The sequence below is a fragment of the Vanessa cardui genome, chromosome 26, assembly GCF_905220365.1.
Source record: "Vanessa cardui chromosome 26, ilVanCard2.1, whole genome shotgun sequence".
NCBI lineage: Eukaryota > Metazoa > Arthropoda > Insecta > Lepidoptera > Nymphalidae > Vanessa > Vanessa cardui.
The window spans coordinates 3,460,215-3,480,105 of NC_061148.1; the positions used below are offsets into that span (position 1 = coordinate 3,460,215).

The 19,891-nt window shown below is 32.4% G+C and overlaps 1 protein-coding gene across 1 annotated transcript in view; it reads left to right on the forward strand.

Moving 5' to 3' along the window:
* Nucleotides 1-15,734, forward strand: part of LOC124540776 (sex peptide receptor) — a 221,813-nt gene extending 206,079 nt beyond the window's left edge. Inside the window, exons 5-7 of the mRNA XM_047118485.1 lie at nucleotides 315-415; nucleotides 12,744-12,882; nucleotides 14,473-15,734. Of these exons, the coding sequence (XP_046974441.1) occupies nucleotides 315-415; nucleotides 12,744-12,882; nucleotides 14,473-15,018 (786 nt within the window). The 3' untranslated portion in view covers nucleotides 15,019-15,734. The remainder of the gene's footprint in view (nucleotides 1-314; nucleotides 416-12,743; nucleotides 12,883-14,472) is intronic.
* The last annotated feature ends 4,157 nt before the right edge of the window (nucleotides 15,735-19,891 follow it).

The window sequence follows — 19,891 nt, forward strand, 5'->3', positions numbered from 1 at the left end:
GCGAGATTGTCATTGACCTAATAGACATGACACATCTTCCTTCCTTTTTTAAATTATTCAAACTCAAATAACTTTATTCAATATAGAAGTATTACACTTTCTTATTGATGGTCAACTGAAACACTACCACCGGTTCGCAAGAGAAAATACTCTGATCTGAGAAGAACCGGCGAAAGAAACTCAGCGGGTTTTTTTTTTGTCTCATATATTATATAAACAATTTAATATGAAAAGGTGATCGTTTCATTCCCAAGGCGTGCTATCAATCATAAAGTTTGTATTGATTGTATATTATCATATGGTTTTCTTTTCAGGTGATCCCAGCGATGTTTCACACTGCGAGTATTTGGTTGACACTGGCGCTTGCTGTTCAGCGGTATATCTACGTGTGTCACGCTCCCGTTGCGAGGACGTGGTATGTATCTTTGGACTAGTTGATCACGACTTCGCCTGAGATTTAGAATTGGTCATCAGGTTCTAGACATAATACCTGATGAACTCTAACATTGCTGTTTAAGCTATCGTACATATGCAGATTTACAAATCTGCAGCTAGTAGGCTAGTAGGTTATTAAATTTTTGCCATCCCTACTTTTTTTGCAACATATATGATTTGTGTTCTATCGTCCCCATTACATCGGATTTTTCCCGTTATTAGTATGATTATAAAGTAAGTGATATTTCAGTCAGTTACGAGATTATTTTTCCAACCCGCTATGTTTTGACGAGTATACGGATTATGAACGTAATTATAACATTAAACATAAAATTATTAGTTTTTTGTTTTTTTATTTCTGTAAGACAATAACAAATTTGGGCTAAATTTGCCGCCCCTCTAAATATGCCGCCCTAGGCTCCAGCCTACTTAGCCTATTGGCAAATCCACCACTGTGCATATGTGAAAAATCCAGTGGAATCTATAAAGCATTTTGTCTTATAATATATGTAATTGTCTTTTCCTCAAAATATACTTAAAACAAGTATGGTTGAACAATGATAATAATGGAAAAATCTATTTAATATTAAGCTGAGATGGCCCAGTGGTTAGAACTTGTGCATCTTAACAGATGATTGTGGGTTCAATCCCACAATGTTCCAAACCCTCTCATTAATAGAAGAGGAGGCCTTATCTCAGCAGTGGGAAATTTACAGTTGTTACTTTACTAATCTATTTAAGTGATTTGAACGTACTAAACGTAGACCATACTAAGACTGTGATAAGAAAATAATTCGTACATCATTTAATAAATAATCCTTTTGACTCTGCCAGAGTTGGATTATTCAGAAAGCTACTTCTTTCGACTGTCATTCTTTTTTGATATACTTTGACATATTTTCGTACTCCGTTTCGTACTCTTCGCTTGGCCTTTATAAATATTCGAGCACTAATACTGTTTTATACTTATCCTTGGATATAAGGTTGAGACCTTATTTCGTCTTTTATATACGTTTTCTTCACTCTTAACTCAGCTAAGTAAAGTAACAGGCCGTACATTTCCCACTACTTTGATAAGGCGTCCTCTTCCATTAAGGCGAGGGTTTGGAACATATTCCACGACGCTGTTCCAATGTTGGAACAACAACTAAGCACGAGATGAATTATTAACACAAATTAAGCACATATATATAGTGGTGCTTTCACGGGTTTGAACTCGCAATCATCGGTTAAGATGCATACGTTCTAACCACTGGGCGATCTCATCTCTTAACTCAGCTATGAGTGGAAAATTTTATTACAAAATACACAAAAAAAAAACATATCCCAAGGATATAAGTGGTTTACAATCTAGTCCAAATACAAAACAAAAGTATAATAAATAAAATTTGACAGCAAATTGACACGATATCATCGTCGAGAGCTTGACTAATCTATAATATTCACAAGAACATATCGCTTAGAAGTAAAATTAAAATGAATATCCACTTTAGTAGTTAAGTAAAATAGAATCTACTAACTAATATTATACACGTAAGAGTAACTATATCTATCTGTCTTTCACCGCCTAACTAATAAATCGAATTTGACGATATTTGCTATGAAGCAAACTTGTATTCCACGGAACGACATAGGCTTTTTTTTGGCTTAACACATGATAATCTATATCTATACTACTATATAAATCTCTGGAGTCTGTCTGTGCACTTAATTTTTTGTCGAATTTCGTCATAAGTATTTCTTTTATATCGGACGGACTGATATCAGTTTTCAAAAGTTAATTAAAAAATAAAAATTTAAATATTTTCTGCGTCTAATGCCCAGCGAAGCGGGCGGGTAAAGCTAGTCAACCCATAAAACGCGAAAGAAGCCGCGACAACTAATTGTATATTAAATAGATATATTATTCTTCAAAAACTCTTAGTACAGCACAGTATAGCTGGTCCATTATCAAACTGCATGAAATACCTATGGTTTGTTTACCTATTCCTGCTTCGATTCTCATAGGCTTTACATATACATACGACATTAGCATAGCGCATGAATATCTATAGATACTTATCTCGCCTGTTCGCCGTGCATCAGAGTATCAATTAATTCCAAGAATTTACTACGAATTCCAAACATGACTCGATCGTGGAGAATCCATTACGATGAAGTAATTGATATGATTTATACTGTTTAATCATACAAGCTAATAATATATGCGTGAAAGATTGTTTGTTTTACTTTTCGAAAAGTAAGAGTACTTTAATTCAAAACTATTTACAATAACTACTTGGTAGTAGGGCGTTGTGCAAGCCCATCTGGGTAGGTACCATCCACTTATCAGTTATTCTACCGCCAAATAAGAGTACTCAGTATTGTTGTGTTCCGGTTTGAAGAGCGAGTGACCCAGTGTAACTACAAGCACAAGGGACATAACATCTTAGTGCCCAAGGTTGGTGGCTCATTGACGATGTAAGGAATAGTTAATATTTCTTACAGAATTATTGTCTATGGGTAATGGTGACTTCTTACCATCAGATGGCCCGTATGCTCGTCCGCCAAAATATACCATAAACAAACTGTTGTATATGTATTATATTTTTCAGGACTGTATCTGATGGTCCTCTACTAGAACTAACTCCGGTTATATCGGGATGCTTTCACATAAGATTATAAAAATAAGAGCATAGATAACCTGCGTTTGTACACAATGGTGAACTTCAAGATCTTCTGCGCAATGAAATCTTTGTACTGATAAATGAGTACGCAAAGAATCGTGATAATGGGGGAGATGGAATACAATTTCAATGCTTTGCAACGTTTTTTGTATATTTTAAATCTCATGTAACATTTTAAATAGTACTCATGTAACGTTTTTTGATATATATAGCACCGTAAGATTACAAAATTCGTTTTTTTATTTATTTTATTTAAACCATTTTACATAAGTTTACAAAGGATAATACACTCCATAAATCACCGGGATTTGTCTGGAGTGTTAGGTGAGAATACAGTTCTAGTACAAATCAAGTATTAACAATCATTCTACATTAATAATTAAAAATATAGTGGGTAGTAAAAAAAAAAAACGTATTTGTAATCTTACGGTGATATATACACCAAAAAACGCTATTGAAAATTGCCTCCACTGGTGACAGAAGAGCTGGTTCGTTTTTTGCCCAGAGGATCGGATTTGCGATTCAACGGGGAAACGCAGCTAACATTCTTGCCACCATTCCACGCGGTCAAGATTTATACAGTAACTAGTTTTAGTTCATATTTTTAATAAAAATAAATTATACTTTTAAATAACAACGTTATTAAAAATATTACATGTTAGATCACGATCTGACGAGACAGATTGTAATCTGTCTAAATATTGTGAACTGTGATATATGATTGCAATTTAACGTTTTATTTTTCGCTATATTGTAATCTATCGATTGGAAACGGTCAAATTGTGAACTGGCGTAGAATGGAAATTTAATGGAACGGAAGATTACAATCTGCTCGTCAGATAGTAATCTAACGAATTTTGTAATCTCACGGTGACATTTGGTCTATCTGATGGTAGGGCATAGACCTAGGTGCTGTAAGAAATAAAGTAATATCGATCCATTTCCCGACCGCGTACCCATATCATGTATACACACTTGAAAGCTGAAAAAACATTATTTATATTATACAAGCTATTTGTAAACATGAGCGTTCGTAGTGAAATTAACGTTTTACGAGCGTGTTTTCGATTCGATATAATTCGCACATCGTCCAAATATTAGCTTTTCCTCTACTAGTGTAATTTTATCACATATATTTATTTTAGTAACAATCGTATTGATAGTGGAATATTAATTGATTGGATCGCCTCTATATTTTTTTTTAATACTCACACTAATACATTTGCGTGTTGCGTAGTGGTGGTGGATTTACATTTAATTTAAAAATGGAACATGACGATTCGAAAGTGCCTTTATGAGCCTTTTTGAATAAAAATATTTTTGATTTTGGAATTTCAATGCAATCGATTGAACGCTACGCAAAATTCTGTTATCATAATAATAATATGGTATCGCATATATAACCTTTTTTCCATCCTTAACTTATTACTTTTTTATTATTTATACAACATCTAATCAATTTTTCATCCTGTATATAATTTTCAGGGAGTGAATTCTTAATGAAAAAAATGTATGTTACATAGGAAAATCTTACTTGGGTTTACGTATGGACTATATACAGTTTCTATATATGTAAGCACGAGGGACAACTTAGCTCCCAAATTGGCATTGGTGTTGGCGCCAACATCTTTGGCCAAACGTAACCAATAACCATCAGTTGGCTCAAGAGTCCATATGCCGTCCTACTATATATAAATAAAACCACTTTAACAGTATAACATTCAGCGTTAACGGTATTAGAGTTACGTGTATGTTTAAAATTAATCTTTAATGCTTTATATATTATTAATATTGTTAGTTGTCAAAATAAAATCACATTTTCAGTGACGATCGAGTTGCGAATTCTTTTTTCAAAATTATGAGAGTCTAGGTTTTCTTTATTTTCAAATCGCGTAACCCACGCAATATGCCAATGGTTCTATTATATTGTACACTACTTCTGTCTTCGACAGTTTTGATTAATAACAAGTACAGTCTCTAAATTTCCCACTGCTAGGCAAAGGTCTTCCTTTTTGAGGAGAAGTATAGGAACATATTCCACCACATGATAGTATTTCGTTGAAATTAGACACAAGCACTTTTCCTCACGAAGCATTACTTCACTGCCAAGCACGTGATGGTAATAAACACAAATTAAGCACGTAAAAATTCAGCGTTGCTTGCCTGAATTTGAACGTGAAATCATCGGTTAAGATGTACGCGTTCTCATCTTTAATGTATCATTATTTATAATACGATAATTCGACGTAAATATTTATATCCACTCCAATTTTACTTCCAAAGTTTCAATAACAGCTACGCTTATATTCAAGATGTAACTTTTCGCAAATTCATAATGAATATCATATATTATTCAAGCTCTCGACCAATTATAAAATAATAAATAAATAAAATAAAAAAGCCATGTATTCTACTCCTTTTTGCAGTTACAATACTTTCATTTATCAATAATCTAATTTGTGGTATTAAATTTAAAACTTAACATTTACATTTTTGCTTAATTTAAAATTCATATAAATTCAATAGATAAATAATAATAAATAAATAAATAATTATTTACATATTTTGGAAATATTAATATTTACTAATCATTGTCGTAATCATTTTTTACAAAAACTTATTTGCATTATACAATTTCATGATTATTATCATTGATACGCGTATGACAATTGATTTAATCGAAAATAGAAATAATAAATTGTGTAAGTACTTACTACTATATTTACGACTTATATTACCTAATATACTTTTTTTTGGACAAATTTACAAACAAATTTACTCGACCAATTAAATCGCTTCAATTCGCCAACATAATTTGGTTTATCTGACTTTAGTTCTCTTGCGTTTGGAACTGGCTATTGATTATGTAACTAGAATGAAATCTAATAATTATATTCCTTTCATATATATTTTTTTAATTAATTATTTTACAAACATTACTATAAATGTCACAGAACTCACATATGTATTGTACGACACAACTTAGATGTAGCATCGGCAAATTCAATAAAACCGATTTATGCCGATTTATACAACCAATAGAAATATCTCCCTATCGCGCCATTCGACGCTATTCGTCGCTATAGATTCCCGCGTCAGTTTAAGCCGAGAAAGCTAGTGCATGTAAATTGACGTGTCAAATTGACGAATATACATTGTATTTATTATATGCCATATGATATTACAAGTTATTACGTTTGTGTAAAGATCATATTCGCATAAGAAATAATTGATAATTTCAAATAGCGTACTTCATTCGGATGTGATCAGTTTTACGAATTTTGCAAATGCTACATCAAAGTTGTGTCGTACTATACTTAGCCGTGAACAAAAATAGAACACATTTATTTTAATGATTTTCTTAAGAAAAACATCGTAAACAAAATTTGTAAATTACGCTAATGCTGCTAAAACAGACGCGTCCAACCTTATTTATTTTTCAGACCGTACTCTAAACATTATAACATGATTATACAGTTCAAAACATCTGTATGAATCATTAAAACTATAACTAAACTTCATTGCTTTATAATATAAATAATGTAGGTCGAGATGGCGTAGTCGTCAAAACGCGTGCATTTTGACAGATGTTTGCTGATTCAACGTATGTACATATTATGAGAAGTGTGATGGAATAAAATGCAAACCTTCTTTGCTTTTGCAAATGGAGAAGATTCCTTAGCCCACCTTTGAGATATTTACAGGAAGTTAATTAACTTTATTACACATAATGTTACTTTAAGAATTGGTAACAATTGTACCCTCTGAGTCTAAATCTTAAATTAAGAGTCTAATAGAGCTTGTTAGGTCTTGAAATAAGAAGAAAACATTATCTTTGGTCTATACTATACTAGTATTTAAATAAATTAGCAATTAAAAATATCGTCATACTACAACACGTATATCACAAGACTGATTCATGATAACGACACTTAAAATAATCGTTCCTTAATATGCACATACTAATCCCAATATAGTTTCATTCTGCCCAAAATAAAAATCATTTACGACCCCAATATTATGCGACCCAGTAATATAGGCCGGCGGTGTTTGCAATGTCGGGTTTTACGATTATTACCTTTTGATTGTATTACGTGGGAAAATATTCAGTTTTTTTTATATACTTACCTAGCAAAAGAGGTTTTATACACATTATTTTTTTTATATTTTTTGTTACTTTATTTATTCTAAATAATACTTATTTATTAATTAATTCTTTATTGCACCTGCAAAAGCAGCATGAGGTGCAAAAGGCGGCCTTATTGCTACGTAGCGATCTCTTCCTCTATGTATTTTATTACTCTTTGCTAATTATTAAATTCCAGAGTAACTAATATAAAAATTGATAATAACACATACTGAAAACTATGTCATGATTATTATTTATTTTTGTAATAAAACTTTATTTACAGATTAATAAAACCTTAACTATAAACAAATCATTATTTATTGACATTAAAATCTTTATTAAACGTATAATACGTCGTCTAATTGCCTCTTCTGTCATCTAGTTCATTGTTCATCCAGAGGTTCGGAATTGCGATTCAACGAGGAAATGCCGCTGGGATTCTCATCATTCCAAGCGGTCAAGATTTGCACAGTAGCTATTTTCTAAATTTATTTGAAAATATTTAAAGCTGTCTTTCATTTTCGCGATTATTACACATTGAAATAAAACTAGTTTAAACGGATTTAAGTCGCGTCGTAAAATATTTCGTCACGGTCACAAACGCTGTAAAGCGCTCGAAACGTTGGGATGATAAAAATAATTAATATACGCGATTTAAATCCGTTTAAACTAGTTTTATTTCAATACTTAAAACTTTAATATAAACAATCATCAATTAGTTTAAATATATGCTAAAGAACTTTTTTGTTAACATAGGTTGTTTTAAAAATATACAATCCAACGTTTCAGGCTGGCACCGAAGTATATATACGAATTCCGAACAGATCTACTCAAAATGATATAAAACCTTCATTCGTGCTAAATTCCGACCACAGATTATAAATCTTGTTGAACATCAAAGAAGATACAAATGTAATTGACCTCAAAATAATAAAAAACTCGTTAAATTCGTTTGTATAATCTGGATTCGTTTATTGCTCTACTGCACAGATAATTATTTACACAATAATCTTATAAAAAGAACCGACCTTTGCTTGCATGAAAAAATAGATAAACACTAGCAGTTATCCGCGGCTTTGCTCGCGTGGATGTAGAATATATATATTTAAATAAATAAATAATATATGAGACAACATCGCATACATTACTCTGATCCCAATGTAAGTAGCTAAAGCACTTGTGCAACGGATAATTAGAAGTAACGACGGCACCACAAACACCCAGACCCAAGACAACATAAAAAACTAATGGTACCTAATCCACGTCGACTTGGCAGGGAATCAAACCCGGGACCTCGGAGTGGCGTACCCATGAAAACCGGTGTACACACAACTCGACCACGGAGGTCGTCAAAATTCGTATAGAGTAACTCAAAATATTACGTTAATGTACAACCTGCGCTTACCAAATTGTATTGTATTTCACATCATATTTTTAACCTAAAAATGACGGTCTTCCATACAAATTTTCAACGCCTATTTCACCTCTTCAGGTGTAAAGTTTCCAAGACTCCTTCCTTAAGCACATCAGTGTGAAAGTATTCGAATTTTTTGTATCGACATAATTTAAAAAAAATATATCAGAGTCGCGGGTAAACCGATTAAATATAAATTGCTTATGTTTTGTAGAAAAATAACATCCAAAACGAAAAACACAATCAAAATAATTTGGTAGGGCTTTGTGCAAGCCCGTCTGGGTAGGTTACCGCGAAATAACAGTACTCAGTTTTGTTGTGTTCCGGTTTAAAGGTTGACTGAGCCAGTGTAACTACAGGCACAGGGGACATAGCATCTTAGTTCCCAAAGTTGGTGGCACATTGACTATATAAGGAAGTTAATATTTCTTACAGCGTCATTGTCTATGGGTGATGGTGACCACTTACCATCAGGTGGCACATATGCTCATCCGCAAACATTAAAAAAAATACTTATTATTATTATTAAAACACCATCACCAAATATTTTACCATGGCGAACGATTAATATATTCATATATTGCAACACTCTTTTATATAATTTTAAATAACGCTTTGTATTTCAGTTTAAACATAAAGATAAAATTAAATACATTTAATTCCAAATTCGTCATCATTTTGTCTATTAGTGAAAACCGCATAACAATCTGTTCAGTAGTTTTGGAGTTTATCGCCAACAGACATACAGACAGACACGGCCGGTGGACTTTTTATTATATGTAGTGATAAGTTATTGATGTGTAACGTCTTCCCGGTCGATTTCCTGCGATCTGTTGGAGTGTTTTCGTGTAAAAGGACGGAAGTGTCTCACAGGAAGCCGGGGAAGCGCGCGCTATTTGATTTGACCGATGATTGCGTCGTGATAGTCGAACATGATTGAATCTATTTTTGGAGATAATATAATGTTATTTATATTTATTTATATATAGGTAGATAGTGGATAGTAACAGTTCGTAAATTACCTCCTCCTCCTTTAAGGAGAGTTTAGAGTCATATTCCACCACGCTGCTCCAATTTGGGTATGTGGATTCAGCTCGAAATTAATTTTAAATACATATTAATTACATGGAAGTTCAGTGATTCTTGTCTAGGTTTGAACCCACAATTATCAATTAACACGCGCTCTAACCACTGGGCCATCTTGGCTCTCTAGAATGACATTAATGGTTATTAAAATTTCTTTCAATAAATGTCAGCAGCAGTATCGAATCTATTTGGTTAACACTTTTCCTTGGTAGTAGGGCTTTGTGCTAGCCCGCCTGGGTAGGTACCACCCACTCAGATATTCTACCGCTAAACAACAGTACGCAGTATTGTTGTGTTCCGATTTGAAGGGTGAGTGAGCCAGTGTAACTACAGGCACAAGAGACATAGCATCTTAGTTCCCAAGGTTGGTGGCGGATTGTCGATGTAAGCAATAGTTAATATTACTTAAAGCGTCATTATCTATGGGTGATGGTGACCACTTACAATCAGGTGGCCCATATGCTCGTCCGTCAAACTATTCCATAAAAAAGAACACAGGATAATGTTACAGATATTTTGCCTATGTGTAAGATTAAAGATCTATACAATTAAGTTTTACGGTTCCTAATTTTAATGATCGCTTAAATAATTATTGTCTTAAATTGACTGCGATATAACTTCAAATCACTCCGTTTATAATTATAGCGATCTCACGGAGGTATTAAATAAAATTCTAACTAAAATTTAGCTTTACTATACAATGATATTCTAATAAACAGATAAGTTATATCCATAATAACATATCTGTTTACTAGAACATCATTGTTACTATAATAAACTTTATATATTGTTATTTTTTATCACTGCTGTCAATAATCATTCCATAATATAAAACAAAGTCGCTTACCGCTATCTGTCCCTATGTATACTTAAACCTTTAAAATTACTCAACGGATTTTGATGCGGTTTTTTTTAAAGAAAGGGTGATCTGAAAGGAAGGTTTTTGTATATAATACATGGACAATATAGTACAGAAATCAGAAAATTTAAGAAATGTCTAATCCTACATATATCTGTAGCGGGTTGTATCTCCTAATAACAAAAAGCTATGATTTTTGTATATATTGATATTCTGCAGTACACTTAGTATCAGTATTGCATCTGTGCGAAACCGGGCAGATCACTATTTATAATTAACAATAATTTCCTTCAATAACCGTCATGAGATGGCCAGTGGTTGGCACGCGTGCATCTTAATCGATGATTGCGGGTTCAAACCCAGACAAGCACCACTATATATGTGCTTAATTTGTGTTTATAATTCATTCCGTGCTCAGCGGCGAAGGAAAACATCGTGAGGAAACCTGCATGTGTCTAATTTCATCGAAATTCTGCCACATGCGCATTCCATAAACCCGCAATGGAACAGCGTGATGGAATTTGTTTCAAACCCTCTCCTTAATAGAAGAGGAGGCCTTTATTTTTTTACTTCATTACCGTCATTTTCGATATTGTCTGTAAAACGCCTTGCAAAACAAATGACACGTACTTTATTTATATTAATTTTTATTCTTTATTCATTTATAAGAAACACTTAGAACACAAGCGGATTTAGTCGATAAAGTCTTCTCCGTCAACCTTAAGCTTATCCGATATTCATGTCGACTTAAATTCTATCTCCATGAAACGGCCTTCTTATAAATAAAGAAGCTTCGATAACGCAATGGTTTAAAGGCTTTGACTTCATAGTACAGCTAGTATTTTAAGAAATATTCGTACTATCTTATATCAGGCATACTTTAATTATGATATTTAATATATGGTTTGTAATAAGAGCCGAAATGTTCCAGTGGTTAGAACGCGTACATCTTTACCGAAGATAGCGGGATCAAACCACCACTGAATTTTCATGTGCTTAATTTATGTTTATAATTCATTTAGCTAGAGCTTGCCGATAAGGTAAAACATCGTGAAACCTACATGTGTTTTTTTTTGTCTAATTTAAACGAAATTTTTCACATGTCATACGCTTCTTCCTTAAAGGAAGACGAGGTCTTAGCCTTAGTGGGAAACTTACAGGCTGTTACTCTATATATGCTACTATAATGGCATTTAAATATAAGAGAATGTAAAATAATTCGTTCCAAAGCTAAGTACAAAGTACCGCTCAAGGCGAGGACGGCCTGAATTTTTCACCATGATGCCTATTTAATCTACTTGTTTGTGCTTTTGAAGGTACAATCCATCGCCCTATAAAGTTCTCGTATTGAAATATTTACAGAACCCTTCCCTGTAAATCGCATTTATAGACAATTTTGGAGTTTTTATTAATGTACTCTATACACATATATAATAATATATACTCGTATATGTATAAATATCGAACCGAAAGGTTTTGAATGTTCATTTAATTTAAAATGTAACATATACAATATCGATAGATTATAATATTTCGGTTATATTAGATTAGATTTTTTACAATTTACTTCAATAGATCTACAGAAAAATATAATACCTTAAATTGTAAGCAGTATGTTTCACAATTTTTCGATCGATCTTTTAAATACAAAGGCTTACTATAAAATGCCTCATCAATGGTGTAGCCCCTAGAAAATAAAGAATAAACTCAGGTCTTTGAATCAAAGTCATGATCCGGCAGATGGAATATTAATTCATGTTTCTTATAAAAAAATCTTAATCTCAGTCTTAAGTTTAACTCTTAACACTTCTTTGGTACATTGTGAAATTACAAAGAGCACTTGGGAAAGCAAACCATAATACAAAATTGGTCAAATTCGGTCTGGAGAATCACAAGGTAAAGGGAAAATTAGGCAAAAACAAAGTCTTTTTCAATTTGCGTAAACGTACCGTCGAATCATTATCTCATGTTACAAGAATCGATTGGAAAATCAAGTTACAAACTATCCTAATTTGGAATTCGAGCGTGCCTTCCTTCCTTGGAATTTGTCTGAGTTTTACCAAAATTTTCCTTACAAACACGTGACAAACTATGAAGTCGTTCTTAGTCATATTATCGTCTTTCCACTGGCTCACTTATCTCCATGTTTTCCAGGTGTACAATGCCTCGAGTAAAGAAGTGTCTCATCTATATCGGTATAGCTGCCTTCCTCCACCAGCTGCCACGCTTCTTTGACCACCAGTACGTGCCACATGTGACGGTATGGCGCGGCCATTTTGAGGAAGTTTGCAGGGTAAATATAAAATTGCCATCTACATAAATTTAGTTAAAAATTTCTTTCGTTTGACAAAATTTTAACTATTGATTTTATTGTTAACAGTTTTTGATAGTATTTCCATTCTAAATATGTATTAATATAATATATAATGTAATTGTGTAATATTTAGAACACAACGATTCCAAAGCTCTTATACCAAAAAAAAAATGAGGCAACTTCTACCTATTAAACTTAACATTACTTCAAAACAAATTTATTAAAATGTTAGGTTTGCAAATCGATTACCTTAGGGTATGTGGCTGACCACATACCATTGGTACTGATACCACCTATAGACGATGTCGTTGTAAGAAATAATAACCATACCTTATATTGTCAATGTTCTGGAAACCTTCGGAGCTAAGATGTTATGTCCTCTGTGTCTGTAATTACACTGGCTCACTCACCCTTCAAAACGATACACAACAATACTAACTATTGATGCTTGGAAGAAATATATAATCAAGTAAACTTTACAATAAAGCATTTTTGAATTGGTTAAGAAACTCTCATAGTTACTCTTAAAATAAATGAAAATCAGTACCAACAAAATGTCTTATTAATTTGTTTCATTAATATTAAACACTTATACAATTTTTATAATAGATTAAATTATATTTTAATACATTGTAATTGATTAATAAATGTTAAGTAAACTTCCCAAGTCATAGACACTTCCTGACCCTTGAATAATGTAAATTTAGATTAACTCAACTAAGTTAACTCTTGACTTAATTACTCTGTAGATAATTAAGCTTTTATTGAGTTAATACCAACTTCTTTCGCGTTTCGCTTCATATGACGTTATATAAGAATATAAAAATAAATTGTATAAGAAACTACCATTAGTTTGCAACTACAGACGTACACATTATACTGTCTGTTATATATCCCACTGACCCACTGTTGGGAAGCTTTTTTCAGCATGCTTCTATGTGGGTTGGTGAATACACATATGAATTTCAACATTCAAAATTACTGCATATGAAATTCCGAACACATAATGAATACGAAACACTACTTATCAGATTATATATATTTATTTAATTGCACCGATTCATAAATTTAAATGGTTTATGGAATAAACTTAATGAAATTATTCAACAAAAGATTATATACATGATTAAAGCGTGGAGCTAATTCCTGTTGACTTCCAAGCAGGATTTGGATTAAAATTATGAAAACTTTGCATTTCAAATGATAAAGAGTAACTACTGAGTTTCTGTCGATTCAAATCTGTGAAAGACGCTTCAAAAGTGTTTGTAAAGGCCTACTTGAATAAATATTTTATTTGATTGATAGAAACACTAATATTTTAAATATAATATAATAAGGTATACTCTATAGTACAGTCGGGGTAAGAAAAGGTTCGTCACCTTAAGATCTATTTTCGTGTATCTGCTTTACCGATTGAGACTGACATATTGACTAGACATCGTCACAATAATTTGATGTTTAGATTCAAAAGGTAATAAGAGTTTACAACTTGTTAAAGGAATGAATTTGAACTGTACGTAAATATATAAAATCATGTATATGTTTTTCATATATTTTTGTTATTTTCAGGTTCAAATGGCGCCCTGGGTCCACACGCTGTCACTAGACGCCTATTTCATAACGTACTTCGCATTTCGTGTTCTATTCGTCCATTTAATACCTTGTACATCTCTCGTCGTATTAAACGTTTTGCTGTTTAGGGCAATGAGAACAGCTCAGATAAACAGACAGAAATTATTCAAAGAGAACCGTAAATCTGAATGCAAACGTCTCAGAGATTCGAATTGCACGACTCTAATGCTTATCGTCGTTGTAACTGTATTCCTTATGGTCGAAATTCCCGTGGCAGTTGTTACAATACTACACATAATATCTAGCACGCTAGTCGAAATATTAGATTATCATATTGCTAATATACTTATATTAATAACGAATTTCTTCATAATTGTTTCGTATCCAATTAATTTCGCGATATACTGTGGTATGTCGCGTCAGTTTCGTGAGACTTTTAAGGAGTTGTTTATAAGGGGCGCTGTGACGAGTAGAAACGGTGGTTCCAGTAGGTATTCACTCGTTAACGGACCACGTACGTGTACCAATGAAACTGTGCTTTAAACTTCATGTAAATAATTGTAAAATAACAATATTGTTTGTCTATTATAGATTGTAGACATATCAATAACTTTTGACAGATAAATTGGCGCGAAACGTTCTTTTTTATCTGTGTCGACGCTTCTTGATGTTTCTTTTTTTTAAAATGATAATTTTAATAATCGGATTAAGACCTTAATTATAATACTATACATTATCTGTACTGTTGTATTATATGTATGATACTTTTCCGTGGCTGTGAGGTTACCGGATCATTTATAAATATAATTATAATAATGAAATGTTGTCTGTGTATTTTAGTAGTGTAAATGATTAGAAATGATATGCTAATCACATAGCCTTTAAATGGTGAGCCCCCATTTGGGAAAAGTATCAATGTAAATAGAAATGTATAATCTGTAAGTTTGTTTTTAATCTGTATTGTGTAAAAATGGATTTGCCCTTGTAAATAAATTTGTATGAATTTTGAAAGTCTACTGATTTAGACGTTAAATTAGGAAAATTATAAATATATTATTATTATTCATATTACATTAATCGATATAGTTTATTATTATGTTGTAGAAAATGTGAAAGCTTCTTGTGTTACGAACACTGCATAAAATAAGTAGGTTTATTAAAAAAATATAACAAAACTAAACTTTTATATGTTGTCTTATGGGCCATGGCGAATTACCTGTGGTATAGAAATGCGTACTATAATAAAATCATAAAATATTTATTTGTTTTTTATTTAAACCCATAATACACTCTACAATATATTTCATACATAGACAAATGTCTATGGCATCTGTCCCATATATCGAAACTAATCTATAATCGGAAGTCTTCGGAACATCACATGTGATCGATTTGATGATGACGAGCAACCGTTTTCACCGAATCTAATCAACTGTGAATATCCTTTTAATACGTCAAAGCATTCAAAGTCATGAAATATTCTCTATCTCTCTTTAACTTTACAGTTAAGCCTTATGTGAGAAAGAGATGAAGAAAATTTTATATGGATATCACATCCCTAAAGTACGATAACATTAAACTTGTAAAATATTCTCTATCTCTCTTTAACTTTACATTTATCCTATGTGAGAAAGAGATGAAGCGAATGTTATCTCGATATCACATTCTTTTCATCTCTTTCACACATATCGTACGATGTTAAGTTAAACAAAGACAGGATATCTAAAATCGGATATCAGGACCGATATTTATTAGAAATATTCGTTACAAAACCGATGTCACCAAATTGGGATCGCCCAAGCTTACTCTGTCAGAAGAAACATAATGAGTATAAAGAGGTGGATGTATAAGTTGGTATAGAAAATCGATTTTTAATGTATAGTACAGAGATGTAACGCTTGGTTCTAAACAAATCCAACCTTATACAATAACAACAACACAACAACAGTCTGTAAATTCCAGCTGCTGGGCTAAAGGCCTCCTCTCCCTTTGAGGAGAAGGTTTGGAACATATTTCACCACGCTGTTCCAATGCGGGTTGATGGAATACACATGTGGCAGAATTTCTATGAAATTTGTCACATGCAGGTTTCCTCACGATGTTTTCCTTCAACGCTGAGCACGAGATGAACTACAAAGACAAATTAAGCACATGAATCAGCGGTGCTTGCCTGGGTTTGAACCCGCAATCATCGGTTAAGATGCACGCATTCTAACCACTGGGCCATCTCGACTCTCAATCCAACCTTATATTACTAGAAAAATAGCTCCTCCACTTCAAAATAAATAATAGTAACAAAAAAATATTAATATTTTAAATAATTTAAAATGACAAATAACTCGTGTACTATATGGTGTTTTAGTTTGAATTACAATGAGTTCCTGACTGAGTGAGAGAATGAAAAAACTCACTAACTGTCTAACTAAATCCAGTAGGCGTTTACAAGCACTTTTGTATCTTCATTTAACAACTATATTAAGTGAAGCTATCACCGGTTCGGAAAGTAGATTCCACCGAGGAGAACTAGAAAGAAACTCAGTAGTTACTTTCTTTCAACATTTAAAAATACAGTCATGTTAGTTATTTTTTTTTATTTCATACATACAATAATTTTTTGACGACCTCCGTGGTCGAGTGGTGTGTACACCGGTTTTCATGAGTACGCCACTCTGAGGTCCCGGGTTCGATTCCCGGCCGAGTCAATGTATGTAGATTATTATTAGTTTTCTATGTTGTCTTGGGTCTGGGTGTTTGTGGTACCGTCGTTACTTCTGATTTTCCATAACACAAGTGCTTTAGCTACTTACTTGGGATCAGAGTAATGTATGTGATATTGTCTCATATTTATATTTATATAATATAAAATTAGCTACCCACTACCTTAAACGATTAACAGCAATTAGTAGGACTGTGCCACCACCCAAACATCTCAAAGTTGGTGGCGAATGATGACATGAGGAATGCTCGCTCTCTTACCATCAGATGGGCTATTTACATCATCACCTACCTAGAAAAAATAAAAAAAGTGACGTGACACTAAAATAATTATAAATCTGAACCGCACTTATGTCGTTTCTTACTCTGATGACCCATCAAAATTCATAACGTGGAGTGGTAACTCGTGCTAAAATCTATTATTTTCAATATAATCAAAGATTGATCCTACGACGAAAATATGTTATATGGAATTCTTACATATATATATATTTATATATATATATATATATATATATATATATATATATTATATATATATATATATATATATATATATATACATACATTTATTGTATACAGAACAGTTAAGTATAACCCAATCAAAAATAAAAATTAGAATTTGGTAACCAAGTTTAATATTAAAAATATGCGTAGTAGTCGACTTGACTGACAAAAGAATTGGAATTTAAATGGTTGTCCAGTTTTCCTAAAATTTATATACAAAGAAAGCCTGTAAACCACTGTTTCCCACTGCTGAGCTAAGGCCTCTTCTCCCAATAAGGAGAGGGGTTTGGAACATATTCTATCACTCTGTTCCAATGCGGTTTGGTGGAATGCACATGTAGCCGAATTTTAATGAAATTAGACACATGCAGGTTTCCTTACGATGTTTTTTATCACCGCCGAGCATGAGATGAATTATTAACCCAAATTAAGCATATATATATAGTGGTTCTTGTAGTTTAAACCTGAAATTATTGGTTAAGATGCACACTTTCTAACTACTAGGCCTTCTTAGCTCCCAAAGAATAATATACAAAAAAGTGTAATTTTTAATACAAGAACATGAAACCTTCTTAACTAAAAAAACAGTTCTTTTCTACAAGTTTTTTTTTTGTTTTTTAATAACTTGTTAAATGTAAACAGTCAAAAGATTCAAACGATACTCTAAGCTGATTACTTAGAGTAAATTGAAGCTGAAGATTTGACACGATAAATAATGACAATTACTTCAAACCTAATATCAAATGACATAATTAAAGTTTAAGAACGGTTTGTTTTACTAGCAATAAAGTATAAGCTCCGACATTATCTTAGCCACAGAGCTACGAAGATAATAGAAGCGTCTTAAACTTTCTAACAATAATTATATTGAATATTTTTGATTTACTTTAGAAAACTTGACAAATCACATGTTTAAAAAGAAAAGGATAAAATTAACGATAAGAAATATTAACACTTCATCATCATCACCAATGAGCCACATACCTTAAGATTTTATATAAAATTAAATAAAATCAAAATAAACTTTAGTCAAGTAGACTATTACAAGCACTTTCGAATCGTTATTTCACAATATTAAGTGAAGCAACCATCGATTCGGATGCAAATTCTACCGAAAAAAATCGGTTAGAAACTTAGTACATAGTTACTATTTTAAATATTTAAAAATACAAAGTCATGTTAGTCCTGCCTGGAAGTCAACAAGTATTAGCTTCACGCTTTTTTATCATTTATATAATCTTATATTGAACAGTATGCCTTCTCTACCAATGTATTTTTAACAAATATTGAAATGGCAAAGCTAAAAATATTTGTGGAAATTTGTTATAATAACTGATCCCTTGGCTGGCTCAAAAAACCGTTCAACCGAAACGATGTTTGGTGGAACATGTGAGAAAGAAAGCGCTTCTATCTTGTAGTATTTATTCCTCATGTCATCTCTACGATTCTATACTCTTCATATCCATAACCCTTAATGGACGGAAATATTATAAAGTTATGTGTTTTTTCCTCGTTTCCGTGCTATTTCAATTTGTATTAAGCATTCGTTTGTTTTATCACTTTTTCATTGTTATTTTTTATCGTTTATACAAACGAGCCTTTCGAATTGTGATCAGCTGCGTTTCCAGTCATAAAGCTTGTAGTAAGTGCTATTTGTTTAATAGATGATACAACGTATATAAAGTTAAGAGAACACCCTATAAATGGATGAGGACCTTTTTCATCTCCTACTCTGTTCCATGATTGGTGGATTGATCGTGGAAAAAAATACGATGTATTGAGTGAAATATTTTTGTTTTTTATGATACTGTTTCACTTTAAAGGAAGCCAGTGTCATCCTGATTTCGATCATGAAAGTTACGAACAGCCAACTAACAGGACATATTATGTTCCCCACATGTATGCACACACACAGGAGCACTCCTATCCCTCCCTCTTATAATCCGATTTGACAGTAAACCCACAAAACCGGAAATAACTATAAATAAGGTAAGAGAAGGACCTGATGCAAAAAATTGACGTTTCCTGATACTTAAAGAAATATGTGATTATTTTCGATAATGAAAAAGTATATTTTTTTTGTTTCATTATTTTCTTATTACATTTTGCTTTTTGTTAATGTTCAGTTAAATACATGTAGCGAAAGGAGCTTCACCCGAGCGTGCCTCGACATCTGCCGTTTTATTTAATATTT